General features: G+C 33.8%; 3 protein-coding genes across 3 annotated transcripts; 1 reads left to right on the forward strand and 2 right to left on the reverse strand.

The window, feature by feature from the left end:
- Positions 1-597: 597 nt before the first annotated feature.
- LOC103484464 (GDSL esterase/lipase At1g28570-like) lies at positions 598-2,710 on the reverse strand. The gene is made up of 5 exons (XM_008441541.3): positions 2,124-2,710; positions 1,814-2,050; positions 1,408-1,556; positions 1,050-1,317; positions 598-953 (listed from the first exon to the last, which is right to left on the reverse strand). The coding sequence occupies exons 1-5, from the start codon at positions 2,383-2,385 to the stop codon at positions 673-675; spliced, it is 1,197 nt and encodes a 398-aa protein (XP_008439763.1). The 5' UTR covers positions 2,386-2,710; the 3' UTR covers positions 598-672.
- Positions 2,711-2,945: 235 nt separating this feature from the next.
- On the reverse strand, positions 2,946-5,537 carry PDC2 (pyruvate decarboxylase). Its single transcript, NM_001297477.1, is given in 7 exon segments — positions 2,946-3,116; positions 3,201-3,389; positions 3,479-3,599; positions 3,795-3,883; positions 3,981-4,542; positions 4,721-4,884; positions 5,061-5,537. Coding segments are annotated over 7 exon segments (1,773 nt in total).
- Positions 5,538-7,342: 1,805 nt separating this feature from the next.
- On the forward strand, positions 7,343-10,811 carry LOC103484466 (GDSL esterase/lipase At5g45920). Its single transcript, XM_008441542.3, has 5 exons — positions 7,343-7,652; positions 7,785-8,012; positions 8,729-8,796; positions 8,913-9,077; positions 10,434-10,811. The coding sequence occupies exons 1-5, from the start codon at positions 7,554-7,556 to the stop codon at positions 10,594-10,596; spliced, it is 723 nt and encodes a 240-aa protein (XP_008439764.1). The 5' UTR covers positions 7,343-7,553; the 3' UTR covers positions 10,597-10,811.
- Positions 10,812-13,401: the final 2,590 nt, after the last annotated feature.

Below are 13,401 nucleotides of genomic sequence, written 5' to 3' on the forward strand. Positions count from 1 at the left end.
TTTATAAAGATAAATTTAAAAAATGAAGGATAAGTTGAAATGTTTATTACCATCTACATTTTATTTTTTAGAAGTGATGTTTTTCTGAATGCATTTTTAATATCACTTATTTGTACGCATCTAATTTAATTAAATTATATACTTATAATTTTCCATGAGTGGAGTACCATTCGTTTTAAATGCATAAAGCATTGAATATTATAAAAAAACATCGATCTGCGCTCAAATATTATCTAATTTAAATGTGTTAAAAGTGAAATGCATAAAACATCGATCTGCACTCAAATATTATCTTAACGAGACGTTGATTTATTCTCTGAAGTGTTTGTTGACTTGTAATGAGATGGATCCAAAATGTAATATAATTCAAAACTCAGGTTCGAATTGAATATTTTTTATCCAATTTGTAATATACAATTCATTTAAGTCTCAACAAAATTTCAATCTAAACTCTATTTTTCATTGTTTTCATCTTTTACGATCTCATTTTCCCTTTTGTATTCAATTATTCATGTTGATCCAAAGTTGCAATAATTCACGCTAAAAGAGGCTATTCAAATATAGAAATCAAATCAAATATATATCTGAAAGGGAAGGTTTATTTATTAGGAAGAAATGGAGCAATTTTTGTCCACATAAACACACAATTCAGATAAGAAAACAAATTAGAGTTCATTGCAATTGAAGTAAGTTGGTAGGGAGATTGTGTGACATAATGCATGAGGTAGTGAATTTAGGATGAGTATATGGACCTTGTAATATAGCATTGGCAATTAACCTATATGCTGCTTCTGTTAAGTGAACACCATCCCAACTAACATATTTGGAAGGATCATCACATTCCTTTTTTGTTTTTGTTTTTGTTTTTGCTTTTGATCTCAATCCATAGTTCCCATCTTTCTTCAATGTCTCATTTTTATCCACCAAACAAGCCTCCAAGGTATTTGCCAATCCTGCGTTACACATTCAAAACACTTTCTTACAAGGAGGAAAAAAAAATTTATATATATATTTTTCTTGAAAACTTAGAAAGCAGATCTATTTCGTACCAAAATTTTCTGGGTGATTGTAGAATTGCATGGCAGAATTGTGGTAATCTGCATATATGATTTGTACATTGGGATGTTGAGATCGAATTCGGTTCAATTCTTCTTGAAGATGTTTGTTGTGATATTCAGAAAATTGATTCAGCCAATCCAAACAACCATTTTTAGAGTCTTGGATTGAAGTTGAATAAATTTTGAGATATTTTGGACAACACCCAATTGGAAGATTTCCAGGAACTATTAAACTCTGTGCACCCAATTGAATCAATTCCTATAGCAATCAAAATCGTAAACATTTGGTCATTATAATTGGGTCAGCATTTGGCTAAACTTAAGGAGTGGGACTATTATATATTCATACTGTAATTGCTGAACCAATTGATTTAACCACCACTGGTACGAGTGATTTAATTTCTTCAAAGCTATGTTGTTTGAAAAATGGATAATTGTAATCATTGCCTCCTATTTCTCCCACCACAAATAGCGATTTTTTCAGGATTTTTGTGCATCCTGTGAATCAAAATCAAAATATCAGTCTTTCATGGGAGAAAATTAAGGGAAAAGGTTGGCTTCAAAATCTTCCCACCCAACTTTTTTTGAAAATTACATCCAATCTTCTACCTTATTTCTCCCAACCATTTTGTTTCAACAAGTCTTTCACTTTAAAAAAATATAAATTTATACAAACTACAAAGAAGCAAAGTATGCGATAGTCTATTATTACTAGGAGGGAATATAGTGAGACATGAAAAGTGAAAGAGACGTACTTGTAGAGGAAGAGGACGGACAAGCCAAAGAATAAGCCTTCTTGAACCATTCCAACTGAACAGACAGAGAGTAATTCGTGGGTACTTCAACAAACGCCTTTTCTCGAAGATATGATGCATCGAGGGCTGTCGCTCCCGCAACCGCAAAATTCAACCCCTTCTCAAATTCAGCAACGCTCATCCTCTGTGTTTCTACACCCAGATATGGCTGTAGCAACGGAAGCCCCAGTGATTGAGCTGTAAAGAGCAAATTGAAAACAGACAAAAACACAGCAAAACAGAGTGTCATGGATCAAGAAAAGGAAATTACCAATGAAGTCTATAATTAGACGTCCGTCGGAGAATCGGCCGGTGGGATGACGGAAGAAGGTGTCTCCATATGGAGTAAAGCAAGACTTGGGAGGCTTGTTAGAATTACAATTGTTGAAGAGATTTCCAGTATCGGAAAGGGAATCTCCGAAGTTGAAGATGGAGTTGAAGCAATTGCCCAACACATTTGTGGATGGACTCAAGGCTGTTGCCACAAAAAATATGATCAACCATCGATTCAAGGATAAATTTGATGAATCCATGGAAGAACAAAATGCTTTGATTGACTTTTAGAAATGGGATGGAAGGAAGGAAAGTGGAGTATTTTGGTTTTGGTGGGTGGAAGGTGGCCTACACAAATTGAGGCAATCATATATTAACAGTGCTAGATTATTTATGGCTACATTTAAATATGTTTTGTGCATATAAACTTGGTAAATTAAGTACCTGGATTAATAATATATTTAATACCGATGTCCATAAAAAAAAAAAATTCAAATCCAATAGGATGATTAGAGAAAAAACTCCGTAATAATATATTCTTCTTCTTCTGTGTGCATGCGAGGAAAGGGTAAGCAAAATTGTTTATTTAAACACGATTTAATTAATTATATTTTCAATGCCTCCATGTGAAACACTCATACTCATGGTTTATTATTTTTATTATTCTTTGTTCCGATGCGGTAATCATCATGTGGATGACAACAAGAGAAGTCAAATGGATAATATAAACTCTTCATTTGAACACAGCATACAATGAATGAAAAACTTTGCTATTTTTATTCTCTTTATTCACCCTTTGATGTTACTCTACAACAACCACTTATTGAGGATTTGGAGGGCGACCGTTGGCAGAAGCCACACGAGAGCCCCATTCTAGTAGTTCTTTACTCGTGTCATCTTTGTGTACCAAAACTTCAATGAAACACAAAGATTTTTCGTGTTCATTGTTCGCTGTCGCAATTGCTTCTATTAGTTCTTGCTCTGTTCGTACCTGCAAGGATCAAGTAGAAGTTGAATCAACAATCAACTCAAAAGTTTAAACCGACGGATGTTTGAGTAAAAATTTTGGGCTAACCTTGGCAGTCCAGCATTTTCCTTCACCATTGTGGATGGCGTCAACCAAACCTGTATAATTCCAGTTCTTGATAACGTTATATGGACCATCGTGAATTTCTACTTCAATTGTATATCCGCCATTGTTGATGAGGAAGATGATGTTCCTTTGCCCACATCTAATCATCGTTGAAATATCTTGAGCCGTAACCTGACAAATCCCAAAAGTTTAGCATAGATTCCAGGTTCTCAAGTTAGAGTTCATACAAATCAAACGCATTCATCTACCTAATCACAAACCTGGAAACTCCCGTCACCAATACAGGCGATTATACGCTTATTATCTTTAGTGGCCTGAGCGTATCCCAAAGTGGCTCCAACTGACCATCCAATCGATCCATATTGCATTTGGAATTCATAGCTGAACACAGCCACACCAAAGGGTTACAACTCTAACCATATTATAAAATTGACAAATAAAAGAAATCGAGAAAACTAAATAGTAAAAATCAACCTAGCTTGAGTTAGCAATGTCCACAAGCAAAATGGAAGAGATCAACTTATTATAAGTGAAACCACAAATTCAAGACATTCCAAACTAAAAAACGAAGCTCACCCGCAATTTTCGGGGAGACGAAGCTTCTGACAGTTGAACCATGAATCACCAGTTTCAGCGATTACCGCAGTGTTACCGGACAACATTTGCTATTGGAAAGTAAGAATGAATAAAAACCCATTGTCAAAAAAGTTGAAATTTTATCTTCTAATCATTCAAAATTTTGATTTTTATTCAATGGCTAACCTGAATATGTTTGAAGAGAACGTTGACTCGTAAAGGTTCGTCCTTCGCATAGTTGAGAGGCAGTCCAGGAGGGACATATATTCGGTGATGATTCTCAAGAGCAGTGGGGTTTTTCTTCAACCTTTTGGCCAATGCAGTTAGAAAATCAGCCATGAAAACCCAGCCAAATGATGGCCCATTGCCGATGGTCACGCGGTTCACATTCACCATCACAGCTTTCTCCTTTTTGACAAGTAAAGAGTACCCAACAGAGCTATAATCATTGAAAATTGGCCCAACGAAGACATAAGCATCAGCTGATTCAACTATCTCCCCACAGAAACTGGAGCTCACAGCGCCCCAATACGTCCCTATAAACTGTGGATGGTGCTCTGGCACCAGCCCTTTCCCAGACGGCATAACGGCGATCGGATATCCACTTGCATCCGCAAGCTCGACGAACGCCCGTTGTGCCTTTGCCACTCTAAGCCTGGGACCTCCCACAATCACTGGCTTCACTGCATTGTTCAGAAAATTTGCAGTTGCTTCAACTGCTGCTTCCAACCCCCATTGGTTACTTACCCTGTGAGTGGCGAATCCATAATTTTATGTGAGATCACACGAATTCTCAAACTTAATGTACACTTACAAATGTATTGGTATCGAATACAACATTCAATTAAAGCAATGCTATTAATCAGACTATAACCAATCATCATTGAAAAGGAAGGGGAGATATAATTGAAGAAGAATGATCATACTTCGGCGCAAGAAAGAAGGGAACAGGATCCCTAGCAAAAGTTGGATGAGAGATTCCAGGAAGATTGCAACTTATGCTGATATAAACAGGTTTACTTTCCTTTAAAGCAGTTGAAATCGCAGTATCTATCTGTTCGTGCGCATCATCCAAATCATTCACAATTGCCTGCCATAGTACCATTTAATAAACTTAACTACACCAAATTGGAAAAACATTGGATACTTATTTACTCTTGTCGAGTTTAATGCCAGACTTTACACTTATTCAGCTTCCAAAGTAAAACCCAAAAGCAGATTTCCATTTTTTTTAAAAAAAAACCTTTGAATTATCAATAGAGTTACCTGGTAACAGGTGACTGTTTGAAAGCATCGAAGCTCTTGGGTGAAATCAGGAAGCCCAATTGTGTGATGCAAGATCCTGTTAGTACCATAATCGTTCGAATTTGGGCCACCCACAATGCAAATCACAGGCAAATTCTCACTATAAGCACCAGCAATAGCGTTCAACACGCTAAGACCACCGACAGTGAAAGTGACGACACATGCACCCACGCCCTTGGCACGAGCATAGCCATCGGCAGCGTAGCCGGCGTTGAGCTCGTTACAGCAGCCGATCAAGTTGAGTTGGGGCTCGGAGATCAAGTGATCCAAAAGGGTCAAATTGAAATCCCCAGGAACAGAGAACACATCGCTTGCTCCAATCTCGACGAGCCGCCGAGCAAGGTGACTGCCTAGCGTGCCGCTTGAAGCATTGGGAGCCACCGGCACTGAAACTGAAGTGGGAGGAGCCCCTGAGCCAATCGAATTAGCAGATTCCATATGTATAGGTTCCGATTTGAAGTTACTATTTGTGGGTTTTGGTGCTCTTATTATAGGATCATTGGAGAATGTGGAAAGCTTGAAACTTGAGATGGTTTTCTGAAAACTATGGGCGTCCTAATGATTCTTACTTAATTTATAAAGTGAAACTCCAACATTTGTCTTCGTTTAAAAACAGCCCAACTTTACAACCGTTGGATTCTTTTGAAACAAAACCACGATCGACCAGTTTACCACCTTTTTGTCAGCACTGGTAGTTTCCTTAAGTATTTTTCTTTAAAATAATCCCACTATTCATGTACCTAATAGCAATAACCGATTTTCAATTGGAGTGGAAACCGACATGGAAAGAAAGATTTTGATCTAATCTGGTGCAGGGTGGATCTGATTATTCCTCAAAATCTCTTTTTATAATAGTAGATAAAATTTCCTTGTATTATTGTTGACTGTTTTGGTCATGGACTCATGAGGTTTGACCTCTGTTTCAAACCCGAAACCATATGTTATTCCGCTGTTTATGACGACTTGCATAGGAAGTTCTCGCCTGTTCTTGTGCTTTTGTCAAAAAAAAAAAAAAAAAAAAAAAAGAAAAAGAAAAAGAAGCTTCTCGATGGTCAGAAATGGTGATATAGTTCTTTACATAGCTAATGTTTCCGCCATGGATGAGCCATCAAAAGAACAGCCTTTCGGGATTAATTGCCCTTTAGTTTGGGTAAGTAAAAAAAGGAAAAGTTGATGGAATTTTGTTTAGATGTCAGGTGATAGAAACAAATTCTAAATTTGTGGGAATTTCCCGTTGATTTTAACAAGTTTCATGTTCCATACTGACTGTTGATCGAATTGATGCACAACAGTTTTTTGAGGCAATACATCCATCAGTTGAGCGACAGAATAAGGATAGTGGGACAGAATTGTCAACTCCATTTCCAACCCGGTTTTCGGAGTTTTGGGTGCAAACTTTCATTCAAAATATTTCACTCCACAATTTTGTTAAGTTTGTGATTTTGAAAAGGTTGGATAATTTGTATTCTTCAAAAGCAAACTATTTTTGTACTCATGATGATCCAATTATTTTGCTCTATCACTTCATTAATTGTCCACCAACTTTTTATGTACTTACCAAACTTATTGCATAATAGTTATCCTAAAATCATGATTCAATACATATTTGCCCATCCAACCAACTAAAACCATACCTACCTTCGGCTATAGCAACTAAAAACTTACCTTTCATAACAATTTTGTTTTTTATTTTTTTGAAATTAAATCTATAAGTACATCTTTTACGTTTAATTCTCTTGTTTTAATATTAATTTTATTTTTCTAAACAAGTGAGAATATGAAAACTAATAAAAAAAAGTATCTTTAAAATTATTTTTTTTAATTTAGCTAAAATACATCTCTCGTACTTAAAATTGATGTAAAAATAAAAGAAAAAAAGTTTGATTTTAGAAAAACCAAAGAAGGAAGAACTAAATGATTAACAAACAAACCTAAATATTATCAAAGTAAGTTTATTTGTCCCTTCCTCCTTGATCTTCATATCTAGATTGTTGTATTAACAGAAATTAGAAACTTAAAAAAAGTATCAAATTTTACTTTTTATACCATTTCTTGGTTGATTAGACCTTTCATTTTTTAAAAAAGACAAAAACTATATTTTTGTTCAAGTAAAATCTAAATATATTAGTAATAGACTTGAATACGGATTCAATCTATTATTAATGGTCTATTGGTTAATGATTTGGAGATTCTGACGTTTGTCTAAACGTTGCTATCTTCTTCTTAAAAACTACCGTACTTCGAAAAAGAATAGGTCGAGAAGTATATGCTTTTTCGTAAGCATCTAAAATTTACGACATTAAAAAAATGTCGAAAAACATTTGGAGCTGGAATTTCCTGATTATAGTAATGTGGGGAGATTCAATATTTGGAAGTGCTAATCTTCGGGCATTGATTTATCCTAAAGTTTTCATTTAAATTTGGATGCTTCTGAGCAAACAACCCATTTGAAAGATGAGACCAAAGATCTATCTTTTTGGCGATTCCATTACAGAATTTTCTTTCGCTGATGGCGGCTGGGGATCCGCTCTAACCAATCATTTCACTCGCAAGGTTCGGCTGCTTTTCCTTTTTTTCACTGTTTGCGTTAACCTGCTATAAAAATTTGATTCCCTATTTCCCTTTCATCATCTGTTTCGAGTCTGAAATTTTTTGGGTGTTTTTCATTTGTTTGAATGCGATTAGGCCGATGTGGTGGTTAGAGGATACAGTGGCTACAACACGAGATGGGCGCTTAAGGTCATTGAACGAGTCTTCCCACCTTCAGAAGAACGCGAAGCTGCCTCGCCGCTTGCCGTGACGGTGTTCTTTGGAGCTAATGACGCTTGTCTTCCAGATAGATATGGCGCCTTCCAACATGTGCCCCTTCATGAATACAAGCAAAACCTCATTTCAATCGTCACCTTTCTCAAGGTATATTCTTGCTTCACGGCTGTAATTTTGTTTCCCCACATATGTAAAATCTGTCGTTGCCAAAGTATAAACTATTTTTCGTTACCTGGTTATTCTTTATTGATTTAGCCAAGGATCTGTTGAAAAGGCCCTCCGGTTCATCCCCAAAATTTTGGATTTATTGTGTTGGAATTTGAACATTGGCTAGAAGTGGAGAAGATGTTAGATTGGATATGGAATGAATGGGGATGAATTTTGAAGTAAAACAATGTGAGCTTTGGGTCCAAAGGAATCAGGGGATGGTGTTATACTGTTTAAAGATGTGATTAATATGTGTTGGCTTAATAATTTTTTCCGAAGGAAAATTAGCAGCTTTTTTTCTCACAATAGCTTTTTGGGAAAGACACCCTTTTGGTTGGCTTGAATAAGGGGATCACTTTCAATTGGCTTTTCTTTCAATGGTTAGATTTTTTTTTCTTTTTTTTTTGTTGGATTCTCTTACTGTAATGGTAAATGGTTAGTAAGTAAAGTTTTACTTTATAACTGGACTGCACTTTTATTCTAAATCTTCTTGTGAAAACTTTTTGTTATTGAAATTAAGTTTAGTGATTCGGTTGTGGTGCCTACATGTTCTACTATTCACAAACAAAACAAAAAACACAATAATTTTTGTCCATTGAACTTATCTTTTCTAGCAATTCAAATCGAGTCTGAGTTTGTTTCTACTGGATTTTCAGAAGAAATGGCCTGCAACACGTATTTTGCTTATCACTCCTCCTCCTATTGATGAAGAAGGGCGTTTACAGTATGGTTATCTATGTCTCCTACTTTCTTTGTTTGGCACAATTTTATTTTGAGAGATCTCGAGTCTGAGTTTTTGAATTGTAGTTCTGATAATGGGAAATGGTACAATCTCTGCAGGAACCCTTACGTTCCAAATCCACTAAATGAGCCTGAGAGGACTAACGATGCTGCTGGTGCTTATGCTAACGCTTGCATTGCTGTTGCTAAAGAATGTGGGGTTTCTGTTATTGATATTTGGACTAAGATGCAGCAAGTTCCTGGCTGGGAAAAGGCTTGTTTAAGGTATTCACAGATTTACTCTTATGTTTCTGATATTTTTTACATAAGCAATTGGTTCGTATATTCTGCTTGCATCATGACCATCTATTAGTATGTTTTGTTGAACTCTGATTATGTATAGATTTTTCCAGAAATAACAAGATGTGGAATGCTTTCAGTATATTAGAATTTGTGAACTTGGACAAGAGTGCATTTTTGCCACATCACGTGGCCATAAAATTAAATGTAATAGATTGCTTAATCTTAAGTCGCCCTCTTCCCCTCCTCGTTGGTGGACAGTTAGGAGCTGTCAAAACTCTTTATCTTTCCTAACAATTTCGTTCTGCATGCTCTTAAGTATCTTGCCATTGAAAAGCTTGAGGCTATTGTTCAGATTGCTAAAACAAAACAAAAGTGGGGCTACTCAGTATAAAACGCTTAGTTAGAGAGGACTAATACTTCACTCGCAAGTCACATTTTACCTTTGCGTGAATATTCCCCTTGGCTAATGTGATACTATATCTCTGCTTTGCCTTTCAACAAGCTACTTTAAATTATTTAGGGTCTATTTGGTAACTTTTTGTTTCTGTTTCAGTTTTTTACAATGAAATTTTTTTTTATCATTATTTCTTTATGATGATTTTATTCTTAAAGGAATCATTTGAACATTTTGAATTTGAAAAACCAGAACAAGTTTTTGAAGACTAATTTTTCAGTTTTCAAATTTTCGTTTGGATTCTGAAAGCATTGGTAAAACTTAGATAACAAAAAAAAATATAAGTAGAAGTAATTTTCATAAGCCATAAACCACAAGCTAAATGGTTATCAAAAGAGGGTGTTAGTTAATCTTTGCATGTGCTGGTGATGGCTTCTACTCCCCGGTTTTCCCCTTCACTCTTCTCGAAGAGGCTTACCAAACGGGAGAGATTGAGACTGAGCAAAACTACCTAGCTCAGAGCAGCATGCCAGCACCAAATGGACTCTAATGTGCTTGCTCAGACATTTGGTGCTGGCATGCTGCTCTGAGCTTATATTAAGAGCCTATAGCATGCATATCTGTTTCTCATGGTTCTGCTTAAGGTGCTGTCTGAGTGTCTTTTCTTCAGATATTTAGAAATTTCTTTATGATCATGTTTATCATTAATGTGCATTTATCTATAGTATTTCTGCCTTGTGTTTTCTCTCATCCTTACTCCTTCTCGAGTTAAAAAGACCTTTAGAAACAAACTTGATAGAAAAATAACTTGGAAAGATTATCTATCGAATCAGATTTTTGTGTTATAAGTATCTTGATTTCATAGAAATTAGGACAACTTATTATTAGAAACCTTCACTCTTTGCGCTACAAGATCTGAACCTAATCTATCCATTTGCTTGCAGTGATGGACTGCACCTGACTCGAAATGGAAACACGATTGTGTTCGAGGAAGTTGTTAAGAGGCTGGAAGAAGAAGGATTGAGTCCAGAAACGTTGCCTGCTGATCTTCCACTTTTTTCAGAAATGGACTCTACTAATCCACTGAAAGCTTTCGAAAAATTATGATAATGAGTTAACTGAAACTGAGGATGCCATCGAGGAGCACTGCAACTTATTCACAACCATTGAGATGTGAGAATGAAATTGAAACTCCTCTACAAACGATAATAATGCTTAATTACCGTTAAGAGTTGGATTTCATTCTTTCAAAACTGCTTTATTAGACATCTATGGGATTACGAGCATGCAGATTTGTCATTAAATAAATGGTCTTTCTCCAATCATACAACTTACAATTGGATGGATAATTGGTATGATATTAACTAAATAGGAAACGGAGTTTTATTAACCAAAGAGGGATAAAAGTCAATCATAAGATGACTACGTGCACAAGCTTTACACTTTTATACGATTCAATAGGTGGGGCAGAGAAAATGCTGCTACCAATTATTATAATTCTATTTTTTTATATTATAGGAAGTTTAACCATGAATTCAAATTACTGGCAGACAACTAAAAAGAAAAATTTAAAAAAAAAAATTCTGAGTTAAGTATGTTGATAATGACATAACAAATAAAATTAAGTCTCGTAATATTATTGGCTACGCATGATAGACTTTACTTATACGTTGTATTTCAACGTTCAAAGAATATTGATATCCATCTATGAAATTTGAAGGGATTGTCATTCCATCAATGAAAAAGAGATGATATTCTTATATAAAATGACAATAAAATATCATAGTATGACTTTGATATATTGTCGTTCACAAAATGATACCATATATGAATATCAATCAATCGTAAATTATGATTAGAAAAAAATTGAAATTACTGAAAAAAGAATACTAATTTATTATATACCCACAACATTTTTATAACACTTGCTATATTTATAAATATTTTGTCTTAAACTATATTATATATCGACATCAACCACCATTGACTTGTCATTAATATAAATGAGATTATAATAATAAAAAAGAAAAAAGAGAAATTACAAATCATACTTTTAACATAATGGCATTCGGAGATTTTAATGAGATTATATATGTATATATATAATAACTACAACTTTAAAATATGGACATGTAAATCATACTTTATAACATAATGGAATTAGGACTTTGTTTTTTTTCGAGTACAGAGAATGGAACTTTGTTATGTAAAAATAATACAGCCAAAATGAAATTTTGTTTGTTCCTTAAAAAAGATGATGCACAAATCTTAGGATGAATAAATGAAAAGAAAAACATCTCTGTGACGTCGCCTAAATTTCTACATCATATCACTACGGACAAAAATATGAATCACCATTCTATACATATATATATATATATATATATATATATATATATATATATATATATATATATATATATATATATATATAGTACTAATCTGTAACTATATGAAGAAATTAAAATATTAAGTTTGAAATTAAAAGAATGATTTAGTTGAACTACCATAAATACATTTATGCATGTATCATCAACCAATATGTCAATATGGTTAAACTTTCCCGTATTAAAAAAAGAAAAAAGGAGAAGCCCTTTTGGAACACTTGGAATTAAAAAAAATTACTTCACAATTTTAATCATTTTTAATATAGGAATTGTGAAGATATGAATTGAACCTCAAATCTCTATAAAAGAATGAAATATTTGGTGGATGATGAAGAAATTTTGTTGACAAGGGTTTTATAATTGAATTATAAATATTAGATAGGTAAAAGTGGTTTCAGAGTATGAGCAAAAGTGAATTGATCCTTTATTTTGCAAATAATATAGAGTTGAAAATGAATGGTAAATGAGAATGATGTGGCAGCCAGGTGGAGATGCATTTTGAAAAATGGAGTTTTATTTTGAATGCGCAGCCCAAATGTGGAAAACCAACTCAGACTTATACACTTTACATGCAATTATTTGGACGCAATACTCTTTTTAGTTTTAAACTACAACTATACACAATCACTTAAACAAACCCTTCTATATTTTCTTTTATATATATATATATGTTTTAGTATATTTTTTTTTAAAAGCAAAAAAGAATAAAATTAATAAAATCAGAAGCCAGATTCCAACCTTTTGTCTTTGCTCATCACTTTTCTTTCTCTTTTACTTTCCATTTAATTGCAAGTATCGTTTAAAATATACTTTCCCTACTAAAAGAATAAAAATAAAATATTATTTTGATCCCTATATGCTAAAATTATTTTGAGAACTACCCTACTCATGCTAGAATATCTCAGAGATTAAACAAGGTTTTCACTCCAATCTTTAGAATTAAGGTTTGGGTTAGACTAATTATATATATATATAATTTGAAACACTTGGAGTTATATAATTTTTAAGTTGAATTGGGTTCGATCATGTTGGAAAAAAGAAATTTAGGATCCAGTTAACCAATTGGACAAAAGATTTAATCCATCTAAAGTTAATTTTAAATATATTTTTTAAACAACAAGAAATGAACAAAGGTTAAAATAATATCTAAAACTCAATTTTCTTTTAATAATATATAGTGAACTAGTTGATTTGAAATTGTTTAGAATTTGAAATCGTTTAAAATATTAACATTAAAAGAGGCAAAATAGAAAAAAAAAAAAAAAAAAAAAAAGAAGAAGACAAAAGGAAGAAGAAGAAAAGACGGCTTCACATTTTAGCTTTGTGGTTGTCTTCTTCCTTTGTTTTTGTCGGTTTTGTATTTATGGCCATCTCAGTGGCGGCTGCTTTCACACTATTTAATTTACAAAGAACATATAGACAAAACAAAAAGGTAACAAGAAGGGTGTGGATGTGCAATGTGCATTATCATTATTTGTACGAATAAGGACGTCAACATATTCTTGTATAGTTTATTCTAGATTTT

Source organism: Cucumis melo, chromosome 8, assembly GCF_025177605.1.
Source record: "Cucumis melo cultivar AY chromosome 8, USDA_Cmelo_AY_1.0, whole genome shotgun sequence".
In the NCBI taxonomy this organism is placed as follows: Eukaryota; Viridiplantae; Streptophyta; class Magnoliopsida; order Cucurbitales; family Cucurbitaceae; genus Cucumis; species Cucumis melo.